Genomic DNA, 23,410 nt, shown 5'->3' with positions numbered 1-23,410 from the left:
GATGTATATCACCAAAACTGCCATGTCATTAACCAGGAATGCTAGCGCTAAGAATGCGACGAAGGAGTTTAAGTTAGTCATCAACGATATCTGCCTGTCGACCGGGGATAAATTTATTCTACCGATATGCGGAGAGATCACCACGAGACATAGACAGCCTACCAGACCTCCGTCCGGAAATCCAAAAAATCGGGGCATCACCGAAAAACTGAAAATTTCCGCATCCAACGTGGCACTGGAGATGAGCCGTTTCAAGTCCACCCGAAATCTAACGATATCTTTGACAAGCCCAAAATTACTCGAACACTCCGTGTGTAACGCCCGCTCGTGAGCTTGCTTCGTCGATTATCATAATCAACGAACGTGACGAGTTTACGCAACGGTTGCAGAAAAAGGACCAACCGCGACCTTCAACGCTAGGAAAGTTGTGGAATCAACTAGCAGAAATGCTTGTCAAGAGGCAGCCGTATGACTCGAAACGGATGATCGAGACAAGTTACTAGCCGAGTTGAAAGTTTAATCACACCGACAATATTTGGAGAAACGTAATAATGTAAGGTTGCAGAACACGAAGAAGACAATATGGATGATAAGTACCTATTTGAGGCAACGGAGAGCACTGAGCGGGAACTGCATTTCTAAGGAACATGGGAACGCAAGATAGTTGGAGCGAGTTTAACGATAGCATATGCTGAAAGATATCAAAAAAGGTGAAAAAGAGGAAATTGAAATGGATGAGCGGGAGAAGATGTCCAACTCGGAACAGAAAAAGTGGGAAGCGGAGCAGAACACTTGGCCTCGGCTTTGTATAAATTCGGTTCAAAAAATGCGAAACAACACGAAGAGTAAGAATTACTATTGTGTGATCAGATTGATTTTGTACAAGCCTTACGTCTTGATGGCACCAAGCCCGAAGAGGGAAAATCATACACGCAAAAAAATTAAGCATATTTAAACCAAAAATATATGGTATTGAATCCAATAATTTATTTATTACTTCAACCAATTGGTCTGAAAACATTTTTTTCTTAGAGCAATGAACTTTTGCTGTCAATAAAAACAGTTTTAATTTCAATAATTTCGTTCTAATTTCAATAAAATAAATATTGGAAAAGGGATCAAAAAATCTTTCTATTGAAATAATAAATAAATTTTATTGAATTCAATAAATAAATTTATTCTCTCCCGACCAATAATTTTATTAAATTTAATCTATATTTTTATTGAACATACTAATCTTTTTTCTGTGTGAAAGATTGAGGGACTTTTCTAGGCAAAACACTACTTTGTTGGTTACGTAATGCTGCAAACGTCATCAGTTACAGCAAATTACGATAACGGTAAGGACTATTTATTGTTATCTCATTTTCTTGATGTTTTTTTACTGAACCCTTAAATGCATACTGTTGTCATTTGGCAACATACCGAATCCTGTAATATTAAGCCTCAACAAGAGGTAAATATCGCATCCATACCGAAAAATGAATACCAATGAAAATAAGTTTCATGCATTTAAAGGTTAATGTGATGTGCATCGAAAATTCCATAGCACATGGAACAATTATGCGTATAGCGATAGTACAGAACATGGGACTGACTTGCTATTATGTGCCGTCTATCTTCTAAGTACTAGGCTTTTTATGCTATGCTAAATATTAACGGGCTGTCGTTGTTTTACAGGGGCTTTGCGTATCATCTTTCGTGTCGGGGTTGCGTGCTGCTGAGGGGGATATAGTTTGCGATATTTTCAGAGCGTGATCTGCAATTCCACCAACATCAACCATTACGCGTCGTCTCCCCGAAGGACTCATTCCTATACGAAAGAAGAAAATGCCAAATCAGTACATGTTGATTGATATTGAACTAGTTTGCAACATTACCTGGTTCTCGTTCAACTTAATGGTAATGGATTTCCCCGGTAGCGTGCCAGAGAATCGAAGGAAAGTGCTTTTTTTCAAAAACGAGTCATACGCACGCACAAATACGGAAATCCCTTCCGCCGAGCACCTTGCTGTTGTGTTTACGGTTGACCGGGTATGTTCCGTTACTGCTGTAGATCGATTTGTGGCCAATTCAATCTGAAAGTGATATGAAATTTTTGAGCACGAGATTTTTTCTTTTAAATAGTAGGATTATTACATTACAATGATCTTTTTGAAATAAAAATAGTCAAAAATAACTCACCTTGTTGCGGCTGCTGCAGTGGTTCCTCCTGATTGTGATGTTTTTGCTGCTTGGGACTGTATTGTATACTGCTGTTGTACCTGAAGGTGCCGTTGCTGTATCTACTACGGAATCTGGGTGATGATAATTCTAGTTTGTGGTTGTTCCTGCGACGAATGGTCATCTGTGTTTGATCCTGATTGGCTTGCATCGTTTGCACCTGTGAATTTGCACTAGTTGCGGCTGTTGAATTGGAGTCAAACCCTTTGGCAGAAGCATCGCTTGATCGTTATTGCTACCGACCAGTCGGATGATGGAAAATCCTAATTTGTGGTGCAGCTGTGAAATGTTGGTGAAAAACGCTGGAATTGTGGCTGTTTGTTTCCGTTTGGATGGCTTAATCACTATCGGTGTTAAGACAGAGCTGTTTTGAGGTAAAGAGGTAAATGTAAAACAAGACTGGGAATGGACCAAACTGCATTTTGGTGTCTGGCTACTATTTCACTTAACCAGGAGAACCACCGCAGGTGAGTCCCAGTACGTCCAGTCAGAAAATGAGCCAACAATTTTCGCTGGTTCTCGTTAGTACCCAGGTTCTAGTTAGGATCGGTTAAGTGTCTGGGGCCGGATACTAACTCAAATCAGCAAGAATTATGCAAAATATTTGGATACTTACCACTTCTTGTTGATGCAACACCATTTTTTTTGTTTATAATCACTCGCGGTAACTAAGGCTACTATGGTAACGGGTGCTCGAATTTTATTTTCGAACTTTCAACGATTCGAATACAGTTATAACTTTTATAGACAATTATAAATAAATATAGAGAGATATAAAAAATATAAAACCACGTGAAATATTTTTATAAAAGAGTGTCACGCCCTTGATTGTAGGGTATGAGCCAGTATAAATAAAACAATAAATCAATATTGAACTTTTGGAGTAACAAATAGTTGTATTCGATATTCGTACAAATCTACTCAACCTCTACCCCGTAATTTGTTTTGATGCAATAAAATCAAACGTAAGAACGACTTTAGGTAAGCAGGCCTTGGTTGTTGGGACAGACAATCTAGCTTCAGTTTTTGGAAGGAAATAGATGAGAGCAGACGCAAAAGCTCCAGTCACGACAATGGCGCAAACAACGCTCCCGGTAAGATTTTGCCAGTAGTTTTTGTTAATAAACAGCAACCAGCTGGACACTGGTTCTGATTTTAAAACACAATGCTACTGTTTTCCGAAATTAGAAAAATTTATTATGTGATGTAGCTCCGAGTTGCTACATGAATAAGTCTCCCGAGTGAGAAAGCTCTGTATGCAAAATATGATTCCTCCGAGTGGGACAATTCCATATTAAATTTGCAAAAGGGCGAATAAGATTTGTAAACAAACTTTTATTTTGATGATTTCTCTTAATTTACTATAATTTCAAAGCAGAAAACAATTGAAATTACTTCTACGAAGGGTAAAAATTTACATTAACGCATATTTTTCATGAAATTCCACTCAGCAGCAGACTAATGAGCGAAACAAGTTTGTTTACAAAAAACAGTTTCGCCCTTTTGACGAATTAGTATTGAATTATTGCTCCGTGTGGCAACAGATCATTTCCTCGAGTGGAAAAACCATTGCTCTGATTAGCATTATATGATTTCCCCGGAATGGGAAATCTTTTACTGTGAAAAGCAAGTTTAACAAGAACTTATCAGATCCACAACGATGTGGATGCGTTCCATTCCTCGAGCGGATGACGTATAGTTTTGGTAAACGGTAGAAAAAAATTCATTTGGAAGAAGAAAGTATAACAATGCGGGCTCGGAATAATAAAGCATAGGTTTTTCGAGCGAGAAAGCCTTGAGACGCAAAATACTATTCCTCCGAACGAGACAATTTTTGCTCCGTTCAGCAACAGATCATTTCCTCGAGTGGAAAAGCGTTGCTCTGTGTAGCAACATATGACTTCCCCCGAATGGGAAAGCTTTTGCTGCGGAAGCAAGTTTACCAAGAAATCAACAGATCCACAACGATGTGGATGCGTTCCATCTTTTGAAAGGATAACGCATAGTCTTGTTATCTGAAATACTTTAAAAAACTAAAGTATAAGCAATGGAGAGTAAAGAGTAACAACTGAGAGTCCAGAGCAAAGAGTAAAGAGCCAACAGTGAAGAGTAAAGAAGAAAAAAGTAAAGAGCAAAAAGTAAAGACTAAAAAGTAAACAGTGAAGAGTAGAGTAACGAGTAAGGAGTAAAGAATACAGAGTAAAGAGTTAATAGTAAAGAATAAAAAGTAGAAATGCACTGAATATTCGGGCCGAATACCAGCCGATTTTGATTTAAGCCGAATATACGGTACACCGAATAATAAAAACCGACTTTCGGCCGAATATGATAAGTAATAGCCTAATATTCATGAAATATTTAAAAGAAACAAAATTAAAGAAAATACATATATTCAAAATACTAGAGATGCACCGAATATTCGGTCGACCAAATATTCGGACAACCGAATAATCGGGCCGAATACCAGCCGATTTTGATTTAAGCCGAATATACGGTAGGCCGAATAATTAAACATTAAATATTCGGTATTCGAGTGAAAGCCGAATAGTACTATTCGGTGCATCTTTGGTAAAGAGTAAAGAGCAAAGAGTAAAAAGTAAAGAGTATAGAGCAAAGGGCAAAGAGTAAAAAGTAAAGTGTAAAAAATGAAGAGCTAAGACTAGAGTAAAGAAGAAGATTAAAAGAGTAACAATTAAAGACATAATAATAAGGAGTTACGTAAAGAGCAAATTAAAGAGCAAATACAGCGCAAATTCGTTAGTTGGGTGTTCGCTAGTTGGGCTGTTCGTTAGTTGGGTGTTCGCTAGTTGGGGCATGCCCCAACTAAAAGACACTCTTATGTCAAAACTGAAAGTCAAAAACTGATTGGCGTTTGAATGTCATTGATTTCAAGGGGTTCATTAGTTGATTTCTGTGGCGATCCAGAATAAAAATCATACTTTGAAATTCAATGGAATTTTATTTTTTGAATTCATATTTCGGAATGATTTTAGTGAAATAAATGTGTTAAATATTTCGCTTCTTCTATTCAGCATCAATTAGTTTGTGTCGCAGAGACGTTAGTTTAGTAACTTTTGAAGGTCATTTTTGATGTATTCAATCACATTATCCAATCTTTTTAGCTAGTGGCAACGTAGTATGTTTGTGCTTTATCGGCTTTTTCCCGACGGTGTATCCATTTCCTGTTTTATGTGAAGGAATTTATCAAAAAAATAATTGATGGCAAAAAGAACACTAATGACATACTTTGTCACAAAAAAACAACTTTAAACTGGAAGGAAGCAGCCAACTTTTGTGAATTGTAAAATATTTCTGTTTGTTTTTTATGAAAGAAAACAAAAAATCAGCGTTTCCCTTGGGTAATTTTTGTCAGCTGTCAGTTGCCCCAATTAACGGATACGATTCGCTAGTTGGGGCGCAGTCGTGACCCAATTAACGAATTTGCACTGTAGTACTGTAGAACAAAGAGAAAAACATGGTATAGTAAGGACCAAAGAGTAAGTAATTCAGAGTGAAGAGTAAACTACTGAATGAAGAGAAAAGAGATTAGAAAATACAGCAAAATGTGAAGAATAATGACATGTGTAGAGTGTAGAATCAATACTATAGATTGAAAACATAAAAGGCATTTATGTCAATTAGAGAACATCCAAGTATTAAATGACATCCTGTTTGTTAAAACAAAAATCAAGATTAATTTATTACTTGCACAGTGTTTTTACAAGTCGGCCATTCTTCGCATGGAATAATCCATGTACAGTTGTGTTAGTGTGAGATTGAGGTTAAAACGGGAGGAATTTTTGACAAATGTTAAATATGGTGGTTATACTTATGTGTTTATACACATTGCAACTGTGTTGGTGTCCTAGACGTCAAATAAGTCAATTGTTGCATAGCTGTCACACAAAAGCCTGATTGAATGGAGGTTCACACTCTCAAATAGAGTAGAAGAGGAGGAAGATGTAGGGTATGAGCCAGTATAAATAAAACAATAAATCAATATTGAACTTTTGGAGTAACAAATAGTTGTATTCGATATTCGTACAAATCTACTCAACCTCTATCCCGTAATTTGTTTTGATGCAATAAAATCAAACGTAAGAACGACTTTAGGTAAGCAGGCCTTGGTTGTTGGGACAGACAATCTAGCTTCAGTTTTTGGAAGGAAATAGATGAGAGCAGACGCAAAAGCTCCAGTCACGACAGTATTTGTGCCATGTGGCGTGTACGTACATGAGCCGTAGAAAAGTCTATGTTGAAGCTAATGGGATTTTTGATTGATGTGTACCGGTGTAGTGGAGTGCACTGGTTTTGCACTTTCTAGCAGAAGTGTCAATGAAACATACCCTGTAGACCGGCAACAATTTGGACTTTTTTACCCAATTTTCTGTACTTCTGCTAGAAAGTGCAAAAATGGTGCAGTTCCAGTGCACTCCAGTACACCAGTGTCAATCAATCGAAAATCCCATAAGACAACCCAGTCAAAAAGGGCAAGTTGCTGGCTAACGGGGGGCTATTTGCCAACACGGATGCGCTAATTGCCCTTTAATTTGCCAGCAAATTGCTGGCTATTAGGGGGCTATTTAAGTTGCAACATTTGGGCGATTTGCCGCCGTCATTTTTTTGGACACTTTAACTGGACCGCTTTTTAGTTTAGTTTAGAACCATTGTCCAACTAAAAATCATCTGAACGCCAAAATCTCATGCTAAATTTACTTTGACAATTAATCTGACAATATTTAGAGATGTGAACAGATGTATTTACACTGCCAACATCTCCTTTGGAGAGTTTTTGACATTTGTCAGTCGGTCCAACTAGCGAATTAAGTTCGTTAGTTGGACAAGGCTGTGGCCCAACCAGCGAATCACGACTGTATTATTAACAGAAACAGGCCTACTGCCCACAGCGATGATTGAATTTGAACTGAAGTCAATTGTTTCTATCGGACGATTTACAATAAATCTGTTATACATACTTCAATTACAATGATAAAAGCGTTGTCGATATGAGATGGTCGAGTTACACACACTAGTTTTCGTCAGTCTGGTGACAATATCTAATGAGGCTGAATTTGGGGAGTGTCCAATTATTGCGTTACGCCGCAACAGACTGTTTTATATGGAACATGGTAATCTTGAGTTTATCTATGGCGAAATGTTTGTTAACGAAACGGACATTGTGTATTATAGCAACATATCCAAATATGAAAAAGAAATTGGGTGCACTGCCAACATCGCTAGCCGCATACATTCAACTGTCATCAATTATTCAGCAGGGTACAAAAAAGCAAGAAAACCAAAAATAAGAAGCCAGTTGTCTTGTCTTGTCTGACAGCTCATTTACAACCACAGACGCAAGGTCAAACCAAAGGAGTTTGGTTTGTTTGCCTCACGAAATACCTAACCTCATCGACACAGAAAAAAAATATTGGTAAAAGTAAGAGTGTTCCGCTCTTAGCAAAAAACAAACAAAGCCTACTTTTAGGTTGAAAGTAAAATTTTTAAATTAATCAAGAATTACAATCAAAATAAAAGTTTTCCTTTTAAGCTAATGAAGAATAGTAATCAAAATAAAAGTTTTATTTTCACACTAAGAGTATGCGTTGATTGTTTTTTGCTAAAAGTGAAAAACTCTTACTTTTACCAACATTTTTTTTCTGTGTGTCCGGTTTTCGCGGTGCAATTTTTTTTGTTTTCCTTACGAAATAATTCGGCACCGTTTCTTTTTTAACGGGAGTAGAAAGGTCAATAGCGAATGTACTGAAAGATAAACCAGGTGCTTGATGAATTCAGAACGAATAAAGTGACGAACTTACTTTTTTACTTCGATAATGTATGATTCCATGCATATTTGGCTCTGAACACTTCCTGTACAAACATGAAACCCGCTGTTATTTAATGAGCATCTTTCAGTGAAATATTGCTATTTTGAAGCGATCGAACTTGCAAATGTGATGCTTTAAACATGTTTATTTTATGCAGAGAATTTTCGATTGTTGTGTATTATGTATCTATTAAGATTTCTGACAGCTCATTTACAGCCACAGATGCAAATTCAAGCTAAAGGAATTCGGTTAGTTTTCGGTTTTGGCAGCGCAAATATTTCATTTTTCTCATGAAATAATCCGGCAACATTTCTTTTTTAAAGGGAATAGAAAGGCTTATGAGATTTTAGGGGCGCGCTTGAATATTAACACACGCAATCGATGCCTATCAACGAGAGGGAAGCAGAACCATACTTTGTTTGAGTTCATCGGTTCTCGATTGCTGAATTATAGTTTTTCAATCGTTTGAATAGGACCTAGTAAACGTTTCTTTATCTTTGACGGAGTATCGTTCCCCTCGAAATGCTTCCCATGTAACAATTGCGGTTTTAAGACACTCTTAAAACTTAGATTGTAGCGTGCTAAAAAAAACCAGCTCCCTGTCAAGGACGACGTCTCTGTACAGCCAGCATCACTGCCATGAAAATCAAAACATTAATTTTGAATTGAATGATTAAAACTAGGGGCAGATCACTTGTGATGCATTTTTAAAAATCAGCTAAATTAAATGCATTTCTTTCCATCAAAATAGAAATTCGTAATGTATTTTGCGTCGCGTGCAATGTATTTTGCTTTGCGCGTAAGACGTCAAAACACTACAAAAAATTAGCCCTACATTCAACAAAACATCGAACAAAGTGAATCAGCGTAGGACGTTTGTTAAACAAACTTTTCTACGAGGGAGTGCAAAGTTGATGCAAAAATGGAAATTAAATGCATTTTTTTCTAATTTGATGCAAATTTGTTATACATTTCTAGAGTGATCTATCCTAGGATTAAAAGCTGTAATTAGTTACTAAATATTGTTTTTCTGAGTAATATGGTGTTAAATCATCCCACAAGATGCAAAACGTCGTGTGGAATGCTTGAATATCGTGTATAGTGCCGAACATAATTCTTTGTTTGGGGCTTTATAGCTATAACGCCCCATATATGTAGGTCGCTGTCAAACTCCATATGATGGTATAGGGTTGCCAGAGGGCTGTATAAAACGGTAAATGCTACTTGGGAACTATCGTTCGGTAAACTGTTGATAAAATTGATTTGTGTTATGAACATCTAAAAATGGTATTTCAAATATTTTCAAATCAAGTATTTAATAATCGATATTCTGATCAGAGGCGACGCGTCGGTACGTTCAACCTGTTCATTGAACAGGTAAGCCAAATCAGACAAACCGAAACCCATTTCAAGTTTAAATTAACTGTAGAACCCTGCAAAATATTTTCAATGAAGGGAAAAATAAAACACTAAAGTTATTCAGATTTGAACGATAAACCAACCGGTCTCTAGTAAAATTTCAGAAAATGGTTTCACCAGTTCATCCTCAAACATGCACGTATCTCATACTCTCACCGCACGTTTTGGATGGAGCAGCAACAGCAGCATGGGTGATGGCTGCAACAGCAGCCTGAGAGCCATGAGCGACGGTTTTTTCTATTCTCTTTTGCACCGGTTCAAATCAAATATTGAACCAGCTCTGTGTGCGAAACGAGAGCGCTTTTTAATTTTCCAACACGCTTCACAGTTGTGCCATACGTTCACAGCTGTCGGTCGAACACTTGTTTTCTTGGGTAGTCTAACCAGATGTTTCTGCCCTTGGGACATATTAGTTATAAGCACGTATGGATTTGGTTGGTTCAACGAAAGTAATGAACCATCTTTCTGCTGCGTAGAAATTGTTTGTTCTTTGTATTTACACATAGAAAACATGTCTACTGAAAATGTAAAATGGACATAATGGATTTCATTCGAATCGTTTCGCGTTCTATTGAAATAATCGGCCCTATTCTGCGCGGCGAGTGAGGTGAGACGCCAAAACTCACTTCACTGTCACATGACTTTTGTCACCCTATTCTACGAGTCGAGTCGGGTGACGTGAGTGGTTCATTTCATGGTGAGTGACACAGTGAACCTCAAGTGACTCGGCGTTCATTTTGCGAAATGTCAAACGTTCGCCATGTTTTGAATTCTCGATTTTGTTTTACTCTTGCATTGCAACAACTATTTTGTGCAATTGTAATATTATATTATATTATACTGAAGGGAGATTAATTTGTCACATGTAAGTATATTTCAAGTGTGTCAAGACTGTTGCTTTCGTGTTTTAATTCTCTCACACTATTAAAGAAATCCTATCGCTATTTTCAGGAACTTGCCTGTTCGACAATGGGAGGTGCAGAATCGGCACACAATCGTGACAATCATCAATCCAAACGGCCTTGGAGTGAAAGTACGGTAAACACATTCAAATATATCGCCAGAAATTATAAAAAAAAAATTAAAACCCGCCTTACCGTGTAGTGATTGTTTTGTGTCAGGTCGGCAGTATTTTGGCGACGAGTGCCGAAACGAAACGGTCAATTGCGTATCATCACGGACCTGAAGGATAATCAAAACAAGTGGAACAAGCTGAGCAATTTGATTTGGTGTGTGCACCGGAAAATTGGCTGTATGTGATTCTCTCAGAAACAAGGCACGCAAGACAGAATAAATCAGAGTGCATACTGTAAAGATGCGCAATTATATCAGCAAATGAATTACGGACACTTCTCCATAGCTCTGGGATTCAGGAGGGATCACATGTAGATTCATATATTGTCGGATCATTAGGATTAAGACAGGAAGCAGCTATTGATATGCATATTTGGTGTTACCTTGTAGAGAATCGAGAATGCTTACCGCAATATGTTGCAGATAAACTTGTCCTTAATGGTGAGCAACCAATAACTACTATCGACGGACGATATTTCATGGTGGAAAATGTTCTCTTGCAGACCATACTCTTTGTTTAATGAGATTATCTGCTGCAGTCACGATGCGAAAATTGGTTAGATGATGAAACCCGATGTTAGCTTTACTAGTGGTGGTGACACTGTACTTTCGTGCATATGTTGTGACGATGGACCAATAGGGGCTCATGCTAAGTTACTATTCATTTGTGAATTAAATACAAATCTTTTTAAAAGCAATGATTTTTTTAGTTTGTGTGACACAGTTTTACGATAAAAATCCAAAGCACCATTTATTTTTGTCTATTGTGGAGCTGGCGGTTTCCAGCAGAAGGGCTTTGAATGTCTGTTCGCGTTTTCGCTGATGAGATGAGATCTTTCTACGAAGGAGTTAATGTGCGGTTTACTAGATAGTCATGAATTTGTTCTGATTACAAACTGTTGCTGATCCAGGCAATTTAATTACTTGGTTAAATTAGATTCTCGTACATACGTCCCTTGCTGCACATTTTGTTTTTCATGTAAAAGAAAATCTATGCAATTGTAGCCTTGTATGTTTCCATGGATCAGAAAACGTTAATGATTTTTTACCATAGATGATTGAATTCAAGATTTTATGCACTGATCTTGTCTTACGCAGGTTGATTGTTTTCCTGAGCTCTGCAACTCACAAATTTTTCTAAACTTTGTCATAAACATCGTGAACTATCATATCGCAAACATTTTTACTTGGGTTAAGGCTTGCGATTATAGGCAGTATATACTTCGCAAACAATCCTTAATGGACATGCTGGAATGTATCGTAGCGTTGTTTTATCGAAACATCAACTGAGCAGCACAGAAAATATAAAACAGGGCTCCGCACCAATAATATCCGGATTACGACATGGACCATTAGAATTGAGCTTTCTAGGAAATAGGTAATATAAAAACCTGTTTTAATCCACCTAGTGGTGCAATTGTGCCTTTCTCATTTATGCAAGCTATTTTTCCTTATCTGTTTTTTTCCTCTTTTTTATTAATGACTTAGAGTGAGTCAATCTTTTGTCCTTTTCTATATTGTAACGATATTTAATTAGTAAGGGACTGAAAGGTGCGAAATATTTTTCAATATTTCGAACCATAGTACTGAAGGAAGAGCGAGGAGTTGAAGGAAGAAAGTTTAGAAAAGCGTGGAATAGGGTCATATGAGTAAGCTTGGAGTTTCCTGATTCCTACAGCATAAGTCATTAAGTGACTTTACGCTTATCCGGACATGCCGCAAACTCAGGTCATTCGCGTTCGCATCCCTGTGTTGCAGAAGACAAAAGGTTAAATCACCAGGAAACTTTAAGCTTGCACATATGACCCTATTCAACGCTTTACTAAACTTTCTTCCTTCAACTTCTTGCTCTTCCTTGAGTACTATAGCTCTTATTATTGACAAATATTTCACACCTTCCTGTCCCTTGCTAATTAGCTGAGATTGTTCAATATAATTGTGAAAATGTCTATTACATTCTTATTATACGTAGCACGTATCCCACGAAAGTTGACACCAAATCACTTCAAACAAAAAAGTATGATATTTAATTGACTTCCTCAGCCTGAGTTCAATGTTATATTCATGTGATCAGATTTTGAAATATTGGGGGAATGGGTTTGGAAACGGAGGGGGTGGGGTTTAGTGGTTTGAGAATGAAGGGTGCGTCAAAAACCCTTTATATTTTTCGGTATACGGGGTGGATGAAGGGAATGCAGGTATGAGGGTGGTCCAGGGGGAGAGGGTGATGAAGGGAAAAGGTGTAAGGGGAAGGGGAGGGGGGACAGAACTACATCCAACTACATATCTTCCATTTTAGAGTTGGTTTGAGAAAATCGGCTCAATCATCACCTAAGAATCGATGTGACTTCCATTGTGGAATATGCGCGGAATCCGGAATTTCCGGGATTGTCGATAGTGGACAATATATTCAAAGATTCTTAGATTGCAAGTCAGTGATCTAGACCTGCGAGTCGAAGTAATTTGGTGACCATTTCAATAGATTTTTAGCCTATGAGGTATTACGATTGCAACGGTTTATATAAGAAATTCCAGTGTAACCTTACTAACCAACCTGTAACTCCGGAACCGAGAGTCAGAACCGAATGAAATTCAGCAGCAGTCAATGGAATTACTGTATCTTTCATTTGAAATCAAGTTTGTAAAAATCGGTAGAGAATTCGCTGGAAAATAGGTATGACATTAGTTTAGGAACTTGGTTACTTCTCCGGGGGCATCAATATGACACTCGGCCCTCCGGGCCTCGGTTGAAATGTCGATTTTTTCAGTGATTGCATAGCCTTTCTTTATATGTGAAAGGCAAAAAGATAGGAAAGACCCAAGTCTCAATTTATTGCAACAATGACAAAAAAGCGAATTCAGAAGAAGAAAATAAAAACATGTATTACATATGAACGACCGAAAATAAAAGTTGCAAGGAGAGAACATGCTTCGCAAAACCCGTTTCAAGCATATTTGAAATATATAGAAGTCAATGTTTGTATGTATATGATTTATGGACTCCCAAACGGCTTAACCGACTGCCGAAAAAAAATTTACACAGTATTTAGGCATTTGTTTTAGCGCGTGTTTGTGTGTTATTGGTTGGAGATTATCTGCCTGCCCAGATGGTGCTTCGCAAAAAAAAAATGTGTTTTCGTCCTATTTCGTTGAAAGTCGCAGCAACGCGCGATTGGTATTAGCTAGTTGAACATAAATAACGGAAATAAACTTCAAGCATAAAATCGGACAGAAATCCTTCAGTATAAGCACAGACATAAGTATCGCTTAAAAAGTTTTAACCCGTAAAACTCGGCAAAGAGAACCTTCAGTATACAAATCGGTTAAAAATAAATAAATCGCTCCTAGGTGAATCCCTAAAGTCAGCTAACAAAAACTACTTTGTAAGAATTGGAATTTTTTCTTTCATTTTAACCTTAGGGTCATTCGCCTCTTTTCGGATTAGAGAAATCTCTCTTGAAAAAATCTCTAGCCCTATGTGCGGAGTTAGAACTCGAACTTAGGTGAGCTGCGTACAAGGCAACTGATTTACCAACTACGCTATGCCCGTCCCTATCGGATATATTTTTTCCGGTTTTTTACTGAAGATTGTTTATTTATTTATATTTATTTACGCGAAGATACAAAATCCGTTGTTTCATGCATTTCTAAGACATTTGCAATAGAAAATAAATTTAAATCAGCATTCTCAAACCCCAGTATAAACTGAAATCCAGAAGGATCTAAGCTCCATAAAGGCTATCTTAAAAAATCAGAGTGGCAGTAGATCTCGACGTTGCATTACATCCTAAACCAGTTATTGCTTGTGGTACTAAAAACTGGATTCTAATTGCACTGCGCACTTACCATTCCTTCCTATGCTGTCGGAGCCGACTGTCGGCTCCGACAGCATAGGTCATTAAATTGACTTTACGCTTGTCCGGACATGCCGCAGACTCAGGTGATTCGCATTTAATGCCAAAAGATCCTGACTACTGCGCTGCAGAAGACAAAAAGCTAAGTAACCGGGAAACTCTAAGCTTGTTCATTGACCCTACTCCACGCTTTTCTAAACTTTCTTACTTCAAATCCTTGCTCTCCCTTGAGTACTATGGCTCTTAATATTTGAAAAATACTTCACCTTCCAGTCCCTTGCTAATTATATGTCGTTACAATACATAAAAAAAGGAAAAAGATTGACTCACTATAAGTCGTTAATAAAAAAGGAAAAAAAGATAGATATTAAAATTCAAAATTCAATGGAAAATTCCACAGTGATTTTGCATAGTTTAAAACCTAGCTTGTAGCTTTGTTGAAGGATACATATTAATTGGATGTCACCTAACAAAGTCATTTAACTTCTAAGGTTAAAAGAAAAAAAATCCGATTACAAGCATGTGCTAGAGATGCATGCAACATATAACTTTATAATAGAATATTTTTCACTACAAACTCGCATCAGTTTGCTGAATTTTTTGCATCCATTGCCGATTTTTCTTGGTTTTGAAATTTTTTGTGAGTATAATAATCTATTAGGATAAAAACATAAATGAGAGTCCACGTGTTCGTTCCATGAACCCCCACCAACTCTTTCAATGGACTTTTTCGTACCCCCTGTCATCCCCTAGATTGTCCAAGCGATATATGGAAGGTTCGTAATGTCATTGAAACGATTGGGGTAGTGGGAGCTATGACATACTGTACTACTCTAACATGACCAGACGCCAGGATTTAAGACTTGTCCGGCATAACCAGACGTATCGGAAAGTATCCAATATTTTACAGCATGCTGACGTTTATTCCTCAGGAGCCTCAGGAGTAATCATTTTCTACAAAATATTCAAGAATTTTTTGAGTCCTTATACCAACAGCCCTATTCGGCATTAAGACGAATTGGTTTTTCGAAACAATTTAGTTCGATCCAATGGTACCCTCATGTGATTTTCATGTCGTCACTAAGAAGGAAAATCTCAATCGTTCGAAAAAGCATAACATAATACATAATAATAGAGAATGGGGCTGCAAATCCTCGAATAATGTGAAGAACGTGTAAATTGAGCCAAATTATTCTGATTCACACGGTACTTATATCGATAACTAGTACGATTCGGCTCCTGCTGTTGTTTCACAGTCTTACACAAGGGAAATGTACATCTGTAATATCGAGATCGATCCGATAATTGTTTTCCCTTTTTGTTTTCTTTAGACACATTTGTCAACATCACCGATATTTTTGGTAATATTTGGAATTCTCTGCAACTTCTCATTTACTCCACTGAAAGAATATTTGAAATTTCAGAGTTATTTAATTGCAAAACGTTTTAAAAATACCTACATGAAATATCAAAATCTGTTATCTAAAAAAAAGTTGTCCGACTATCGCCTCGCAACATATCCTTCGAACTGATGACGAATGGTTCCACAATCTAGAAAACCGTCATCACCGCAAGAACTAAAAAATCATACGGGTCTACAAAAACCGATCTTGTAAGTAAAACTCAACATGATGGGTCTTTTGACCTTATCTACGCTACCTCAACCAAAAAACACCAGAAAAGGTAAAATATTAAAATTTTTATTCGATCTCGCACTTCTGTCACTTGAATCAAAGGTATCGACTCGAAAAGTCACGGCGCATCGACTAAACTCACTCAGTTGCGACTGTGAGAATTAGGTGAGAGTTCATCGGTGTTCATCCGAAGTGACTTTTCTCACTGCATTCGCCTCTCAGAATCGCGCGACTCATGTGACTCGCCGCGAGTCACCTCACTCGCCGCGCAGAATAGGGCTGAATGTTAAAAGCCGCTTTATAACGACATTTTGCTAGGAAAATGAATTTTTTGGAATTGCTTATGGAACATTTAAATTTCTCTCCTGTTTGGTAGAATTAATAGATGATTTCAAACAGGTTGATAAATGTTTCAACCTATCTTATACAGACGATGGAATAATTCTCGGTGTAAAAAATAAGATTCTACATTGGAGGTTAATTCGAATCATAACAAGACTTATGAGCATTCAATATATCCTTTAGATATGGTTGTTGTTTAAGTTGAGAAATCTTTTACAATACGAAGTAAGTAGTTGCTTATACGGATGTAATATATCTTTTTTGTTTTTTTCTGCGGGACTCTCTTGAATTCCACAAGATGTTTGTTTGATAATTCACCGATGGGTTTTGACAACAAATTTGTTTTGCTCAACTCCTGCGATCAGAAAAACCCGTCCGCCGAACATCTTTCGTTGGTACTATTCGTTCGATGTTAGAATCGTCGATTTTGAGGGATTTTGTGGTATTGAACGGGTTGACGGTGGAACCACGCGTCGCCTCTGATTCTGATTGGTCGTGTGGCGCGTGATCTACGCATCCCAGTAAACGGAAAGGCGACTGGGTGGGACGAGAGCGGTTGGCGAAATGCTCCCCTTCTTTACGAATGAAAAATTCATTTATAATAAACACGGAAACGAAAAACTACCTAAAATTGAGTTCCGTTGACTCAATCTCGTGGTATCGTGGGGGAACTTAAAATTAGGTAACCGTGTTGAAGGTAGTTTCCATTTAACCACGGCAAAAATTACAACTCATTGATAGGTTTTTTATACTCAAATTTAAGTTGAATTTACCTAATTTTGAGTATACCCCAAACAACTCAAAAGTACCTTCCTCCACGGAAGACCTCGACTGAGTCAAATCTCTCGTTTTGTTTTTGACAACACTAATAAGTGCGAAAGCGACGCACAACTCAAAAGTAAGTTAAAAGAACTTATGCTGCAGGTTGTTTTATTTAACCGTGAAGGGAGTGTTGCCGTGTTGGCTGTTTTTCACTATTCGTATCTCTTTGTATCCTCTCTGACATGCTAACATATGTAACTAACCTTTGAAGCTCCCCCCGTTTTCATCCGATCAATTCGATCGTGAACCGACAAATGGGCCTATATAACAAATATACACAAACGGAAATATGAGTAATATCTTAAAGAGGAGTAAAAATACTTCATAATAAATATAAAAACTCATTTTTAAATGTTTCACACTTCATGCAAATCAATAAAAAACAAAACGGCGGATCCGACTTTCAACTGTAAACAAGCCGCCAGGCGGATTACGCCTCTGCATTTCTAAGGTAGTGTGTACGGGCGAAATTGACAGCATCATTGTTTACAAGGTCCGTAAACAGAGTCGCCCTAAACAAAAACCAACTGCTTGATACGCCCGGGGAGAATAACAAATTTTCCCCTCCGGCGAGCACGGCGAAACCCACATTTGGTTTTTGTTTTCTGGCGACACTGCAGGGCGAAATTGTGAGTGGTCAAAATAAGAGGGCGACTCAAAAATGGCCTAATCAACATTTCATAACAACACTGGGCGAAATATATTTTTTTCAATTTTATCAACGAAAACGTTATTATATAAAATATATTAGTAATGCTTCCGAAAACTAGTATTGTTTTAAAGTGTTTCAATACATTTGAAAAAGCAGTGTGCAAACACTGTTAAAATACGATTTAATTTTCTGAAGCGAATTTTCAAAGCTATTTTTCTCGATTCGATATCATTGCGTCTTCGGCCCTTTGGTCGGTTCATGATCGAATTAATTGACAGTTCTTTTCCAATAGTGTTCTTATTCCACATAATCTGTTTACAAATAAAAGTAATTGGGTACATAATAAAATACGTGCAGTAGCTTTCTAATATAAAAAATTGTCATCTTTAACTTCGTTCTTAGTTCAGGGCTCAAAGTGATGCCACCAAAGCGGAAAGCCCCCACAACTGACGAAGACGACGACGAGTATCGAAAGAAGCGCGACCGAAACAATCAAGTAAGTAGCAATAAATGATTAACTTCATTGACATTATTTCGTCATGCAGTTTTCCCATTGATTATTTTTCTCGCGTAGGCCGTAAAACGGAGTCGGGTGAAATCAAAACAACGCACGGAGGAAACCCAACAAACGGTCAATGAGCTGCGAGTCAAAAATGAAGTTCTAGAGGATAAAATTAAAAATCAAACCAAGGAACTGAAATTTCTGAAGGAACTTTTCCTAACGCAAGCGCAGGCCAAATCCGACAAGTTGGTTGGAGTCAATCTGGCGGATCTGCTGAAGAGCTCAGACGATGAGGATGATGAGGAGGAGGAACAGAGTAAAAGTGCTGGCCGTAAAAAGAAGATCGCGGGGAAGGCAAGTAGGAAGGCGGGAACTTCTAGTAAAAGTTGAGATTGAGGTGTAAATTGCCATGTGAGGATATTTGCACGTTACAATGTATTTGTATGTAACATATATGTTTTGCTTTAGTAATAACGACCGTTGTGAGTTTTGAATTAACTAAAATATACCGAAGATGCTTTTCGGAAGATTAAATTATTGTTCGAATAACCTTGACCTCATACCTACTGAGTACATACATACGCAAATTGTTCTCATGAACAAAGGTCAACAGCGAGAACAGTGTGTAAGTATGTTAGCAATACAAAAAGTATAAGTTCAACGTATCGTTTAAGTGTTTCACATAAAGTATACTAATCGACTGAGTAAACCACCTAGAAGTGGTTGGTGTTGCAAAATAACACTGTATCTTGTTTTGCAATACTTATCGTGAAAGCGATAAGGCCTGCACTTTTCGTTTTCCAGCGCGTCTCTCCCAGTTATTGCTTAGATCTTACTCTGGGTCAGGCGATGATGTGCTCGTAAAACGCACATTCAGTACGTTTCGAACACTCGTAATAGTTGCAGCGAAAAATGAATTTTGTGGAAGAGATAATCCGCCTTTTTGATCGATCACTGATTATCAGTTGCTGGAAGTATATTTTTCCTGTGCTGGTGGTGGCTTATCTAATAATTTTCTTGTACGATAAACATCTTTATGGAGGTAAAAAGGTGAAAGAAGCCGCGCCCAGTGAAAAATTGGACGGAATAGAATATGTGGGAGGTTTGTTATCTATTATATTATTCTTAATAAATTATTAATACTAGTAGTTCACATCCTATAGTAGTAAATTTATCAGTAATCAAATGTTATTGATTTTTTGATTAGCTACATTCACAGTTTAAAGTAACAATACATTATCTAAATCATTCCCCTTATCGACAGAAATCGACTCTGAAGGGTTCGACCCAACACCGGTTCTTGAGGAAAAAGAACATGTCCCATTCGCCGGAGCCACGGTCTTTTTGGACAACGATCCTCATAAGGCAGCCTTTCGTTTCTATAAAATCGTCAACAACCGACGCAGCGTGCGTCAGTTCAGCTCACGCCCTGTAGATATTTCCATCGTAGAAAAATGTGTACACGCAGCCGGTACCAGTCCAAGTGGTGCCCACACCGAACCATGGACCTTCTGTCTGGTCTCCGACACCGAAATTAAAGCAAAGATTCGCGAAATCGTCGAAGCAGAAGAGCTGATCAACTATCAGCAGCGCATGTCCAAGCAATGGACCACTGATTTGAAGCCTCTGAAGACGAACCATGTTAAGGAATATCTCACCGAAGCACCCTGTTTAATTCTGATCTTCAAGCAGACATACGGACTTAAGGTAGATGGTAGCAAAAAGCAGCATTATTACAACGAAATTTCCACATCGATCGCGACTGGAATACTACTTTGTGCGCTGCAGGCAGCCGGTCTGAATTCGCTTGTAACCACTCCGCTAAATTGTGGCCCCGCTCTAAGGCATCTTTTGGGCAGACCGGTGAATGAGAAATTACTGGTACTGCTTCCGGTAGGTTATGCAGCCAAAGATTGCACCGTGCCGGATTTGCAACGAAAGCCAGTTGAGGATATTTTGGTGAAATATTGACAATTGTATTAGTTATTCTTAGAAGAAACATTTATAGATTATGAAATAAATATGATTACATTAGATAGAAACAAATAAGCAATCAGGTTGTATTGAATATAGTTGCGTAAACGTTTTCCCAGTTGTGGAATTTGCGTTTCGACTTCGTCTCATCAGAATCCGACACTAACTTAGTGACAGGACTAAGCTAGCGTCGGATTGACAAAAATGTCACGATAATAAAAGAGTTAACCTTCTTAAAGCTGTAGTAAAGATCGTGGAGTAAGCTAAACCAATTATCATCGAGAATTTTTAAAGCAATACTTTTCCAGCGACTTAGTTGAATGCCACATCCCTATTAAGACAGATAGCTTCCATTCAATGTTATTATTATAATTGAAATAAGCGGAGGGTATATCATCGAGAGGACAACCCCATGCCTTACCATGATAATTGAAGTCTTCTCGGTGCCGGAAAGAGTTCCGCAATATCACAGAGGTCCCTGCACCCAACCTAGGCCAAACCATTCCTGTACTACGTTGAATCCGGTTGAAATAACACATGCAAGTTTTGGTGTTCCTGGAAACGCTGGAAATTCTTTGTTTGATCTCAAACGTCCTAGACTAGGAATTTGTTTGTTTCGGCTTTGTGTTAGAGTTTCCTCGAGCTGTTATATTAGGCGGATTCTCATAGGTAAAATTTGAGCGAAGACTCCATATCAAGAAGACTGGCAACTCTGTCCAGAATCCGGAGACAGTAACAGCAACGCCACTTGCGGGTAAAGGTGGTACTTTCCATAGTGATGCACACACACATATACATTTTTACATAAAGCTTCCTCCCTTCTTCCAATAGAGGCGGTGTAACCTCTGTCGCTTCTCGTTTGTATGGGGGAAGGAAGGAGATATCAGTCTTCTTGATATGGAGTCTTCGATTTGAGCCTATAGGGACCCTTACACGCGCAATAAAAGTGTCATTACTAAGTAATGACATGACCGGAATTGTATGGAAATTCCGTCATTACTCACCTTACACGTTCATTAAAAGTGGCATTACTGCTCAGTAATGACGTTCCTAGCGCCTCGTGTAAGGGGCCCTTATAGATGGACTCTCGTCTGACTATTGCTTTTAGAAGCAAACAAAGTTGTCTCACATCAAGGCAGCGTCTTTTCCTGAGCTAAGCGTGACTAATGCGTAGTCACGGTGAGTGGCGAGCTTTTTTTTACTTTCCTGCAAAAGAGTGCTCAAAGCGTTTTTAAGGAAACGCTTGAAATTACTCGGGCGCTGTTTATACACGGGCTATGGTAACAAATGATGTGGACTTTCCCCACAATACACACATTTTTAAGCATTTCCAATGCAAGAGTCATCCTCATGAACCTCTGAATGTCACACCGTGCCTTATTCCTGCAATGGCCCATTCGCTTGCCTTGCGTGCTATACGGCAATGCATGACGCAGAATACAAACAGCCAGATGATCTTTGCAGAAGCAAAGTCAACACTAACAGGTTATCGTGCTCAATAAAATCACAAATTACAATTATACGGGAAGCGGTCCTGCCATGGTAGTCCCGCAAAGATATCCACAAAGCCAAATGGAAATCATCTGAACAACGAACCGAAAACCAAATCGATCACGTTCTAATCGACGGGAGATTCTTCTCTGCCCACATTACCACGGCAGATGGCTGGCTAACGGGAGGCGGGATGCCCCACCTGCCAACACCAATCGCCTCAATACATGCTGGCAAGTGACGGGCAAACGAAATGCAGGCTCAGATGCAACAACCAGGCGGATGGCTGCGTTCTTTGCTATGAATATTAGCCCCGCCATTCGCATGCCTTTTGCCTGCCGTTCGCACGCCATCCGGTCGCCAGCATGCCTGCCGGCGGGTGGTACCTTCCGGTGGGGCATCCCGCCTCCCATAGAGTAATAAATAATTCAAAGTTGTTCTAAATCGATGAAACGTGTATAAACTGTATGTAAACATCAAACTTTGACGTTTGAAGACAGATCATAATCCTTTCATCGATTTAGAAATATTATTCAGGAAAAATTAAAAATGTTTTACAAAGTACATTTAATATTAGGTAATCTAAAAAAAAGTTCTTAAAGTTTTGTATTTCGGGATTTTGTAATGTGTGAATAATTTTGCATAATTTATTGTTTCGGAATTTTTGAATGTTCAGTTTTTGAATTTACTAGTTATTGAATTGTATGATTTCTCAGTTGCACTTATTCACACTAGTAACAGTGATACAATGCTCTGCCAAGTGGTGTTATGCAGCAAAGTTAGTGTGATGCAGCGTGGCCATACAGCTGAGGCCAAGTTTCCGCTGGAGAAGGTTTTAGTAAATCATCCGTCGGAAGTGCAAGCAAATCTGTTATCCAATCGTTTGTCTGGTTAAATCAAACATACTGGCTATGATTAGTTTTAAGCCGACTAAGCGGCAGTGAAGTCGAATAGTGTACAGAAATGCAATGTAACGTTGCTACCGCTGTAGTATATTAATATTTTGTGTAAATAATATGCGTAGGCACAATCACAGTGCGTTTTGTGGATACCAAGTGACTGCAGATCAAATCGATACCGCTCAGTCGGCTTAAAATTAGCTATAAAACCTACCCGGTCAAACCATTCGCAATTTGATTCGGAATCCTAAATGAATTCAATATGGAATCCAGTTGAAAGGCAACAACCGATTCCGAAACCTACTGAGTCAGAATAGGTTATTGCATTTGAGCTGAGTCGAAATTCATATTGAATTCATTCAAGATTCCGAACCGGTTTCGGAATCGGTTTGATTGAACATATTAGAGTAAACCGAAGGCCTTAGTATAAAGGTGCGCAAAGAGTGTACAGAGAATGAAGCCAAAAAAGTCTACTTATTGAGCAAAATATCTACAGAGGTATCAAAGACGGATTCCTATTGTGCTCGATAGGTAGACTTTTTTCTGACTTCACTCTTTGCGTAATTGTTCTCTATAAACAAACCGGACAAACAAGTGAATCAAAGGTTGGTTTTGCACATCCGCCGGCGGGTTTGACAACACCTCGTCAGGCGGATCCTCAGCGGCTTCGTGCCGCTTGGCATCCTTCGCCTCGACTAT

General features: G+C 38.3%; 2 protein-coding genes and 3 long non-coding RNA genes across 6 annotated transcripts; 3 read left to right on the top strand and 2 right to left on the bottom strand.

The window, feature by feature from the left end:
• Positions 1–1,236: 1,236 nt before the first annotated feature.
• On the bottom strand, positions 1,237–3,045 carry LOC131691757 (uncharacterized). Its single transcript, XR_009305849.1, has 3 exons — positions 2,185–3,045; positions 1,881–2,078; positions 1,237–1,813 (listed from the first exon to the last, which is right to left on the bottom strand). It is a non-coding gene; the product is annotated as an uncharacterized LOC131691757 (long non-coding RNA).
• Positions 3,046–10,222: 7,177 nt separating this feature from the next.
• Positions 10,223–10,807, top strand: LOC131692497 (uncharacterized). The gene is made up of 3 exons (XR_009305988.1): positions 10,223–10,332; positions 10,419–10,505; positions 10,572–10,807. It is a non-coding gene; the product is annotated as an uncharacterized LOC131692497 (long non-coding RNA).
• A 3,633-nt stretch (positions 10,808–14,440) lies between these two features.
• LOC131690980 (uncharacterized) lies at positions 14,441–16,303 on the bottom strand. Its single transcript, XR_009305667.1, has 3 exons — positions 16,055–16,303; positions 15,856–15,990; positions 14,441–15,795 (listed from the first exon to the last, which is right to left on the bottom strand). It is a non-coding gene; the product is annotated as an uncharacterized LOC131690980 (long non-coding RNA).
• Positions 16,304–18,111: 1,808 nt separating this feature from the next.
• LOC131689797 (CCAAT/enhancer-binding protein homolog 2) lies at positions 18,112–18,825 on the top strand. 2 transcript variants are annotated; one of them, XM_058975100.1, is made up of 3 exons: positions 18,112–18,172; positions 18,248–18,341; positions 18,420–18,825. In XM_058975100.1, exons 2-3 carry the CDS (start codon positions 18,264–18,266, stop codon positions 18,735–18,737), a joined length of 396 nt encoding a protein of 131 aa, XP_058831083.1. In that variant the 5' UTR covers positions 18,112–18,172; positions 18,248–18,263; the 3' UTR covers positions 18,738–18,825. The 2 variants fall into 2 exon arrangements, with proteins under 2 accessions (XP_058831083.1, XP_058831082.1); XM_058975099.1 differs by having other exon boundaries at positions 18,117–18,180.
• Positions 18,826–19,114: 289 nt separating this feature from the next.
• On the top strand, positions 19,115–20,396 carry LOC131690014 (iodotyrosine deiodinase). The gene is made up of 2 exons (XM_058975454.1): positions 19,115–19,449; positions 19,612–20,396. Exons 1-2 carry the CDS (start codon positions 19,260–19,262, stop codon positions 20,316–20,318), a joined length of 897 nt encoding a protein of 298 aa, XP_058831437.1. The 5' UTR covers positions 19,115–19,259; the 3' UTR covers positions 20,319–20,396.
• Positions 20,397–23,410: the final 3,014 nt, after the last annotated feature.

This window comes from Topomyia yanbarensis, chromosome 3, assembly GCF_030247195.1.
Source record: "Topomyia yanbarensis strain Yona2022 chromosome 3, ASM3024719v1, whole genome shotgun sequence".
Classification (NCBI taxonomy): Eukaryota; Metazoa; Arthropoda; class Insecta; order Diptera; family Culicidae; genus Topomyia; species Topomyia yanbarensis.
This window is presented reverse-complemented; position numbering and strand designations above follow the sequence as displayed.

Bases quoted from the DNA above. Each gene is read 5' to 3' on its own strand.
- LOC131689797 (XM_058975100.1), top strand. From the start codon at position 18,264: ATGCCACCAAAGCGGAAAGCCCCCACAACTGACGAAGACGACGACGAG. The intron at 18,342-18,419 runs GTAAGTAGCAAT...TTTCTCGCGTAG, and splicing joins AGCGCGACCGAAACAATCAA to GCCGTAAAACGGAGTCGGGT.
- LOC131690014 (XM_058975454.1), top strand. From the start codon at position 19,260: ATGAATTTTGTGGAAGAGATAATCCGCCTTTTTGATCGATCACTGATT. The intron at 19,450-19,611 runs GTTTGTTATCTA...CCTTATCGACAG, and splicing joins CGGAATAGAATATGTGGGAG to AAATCGACTCTGAAGGGTTC.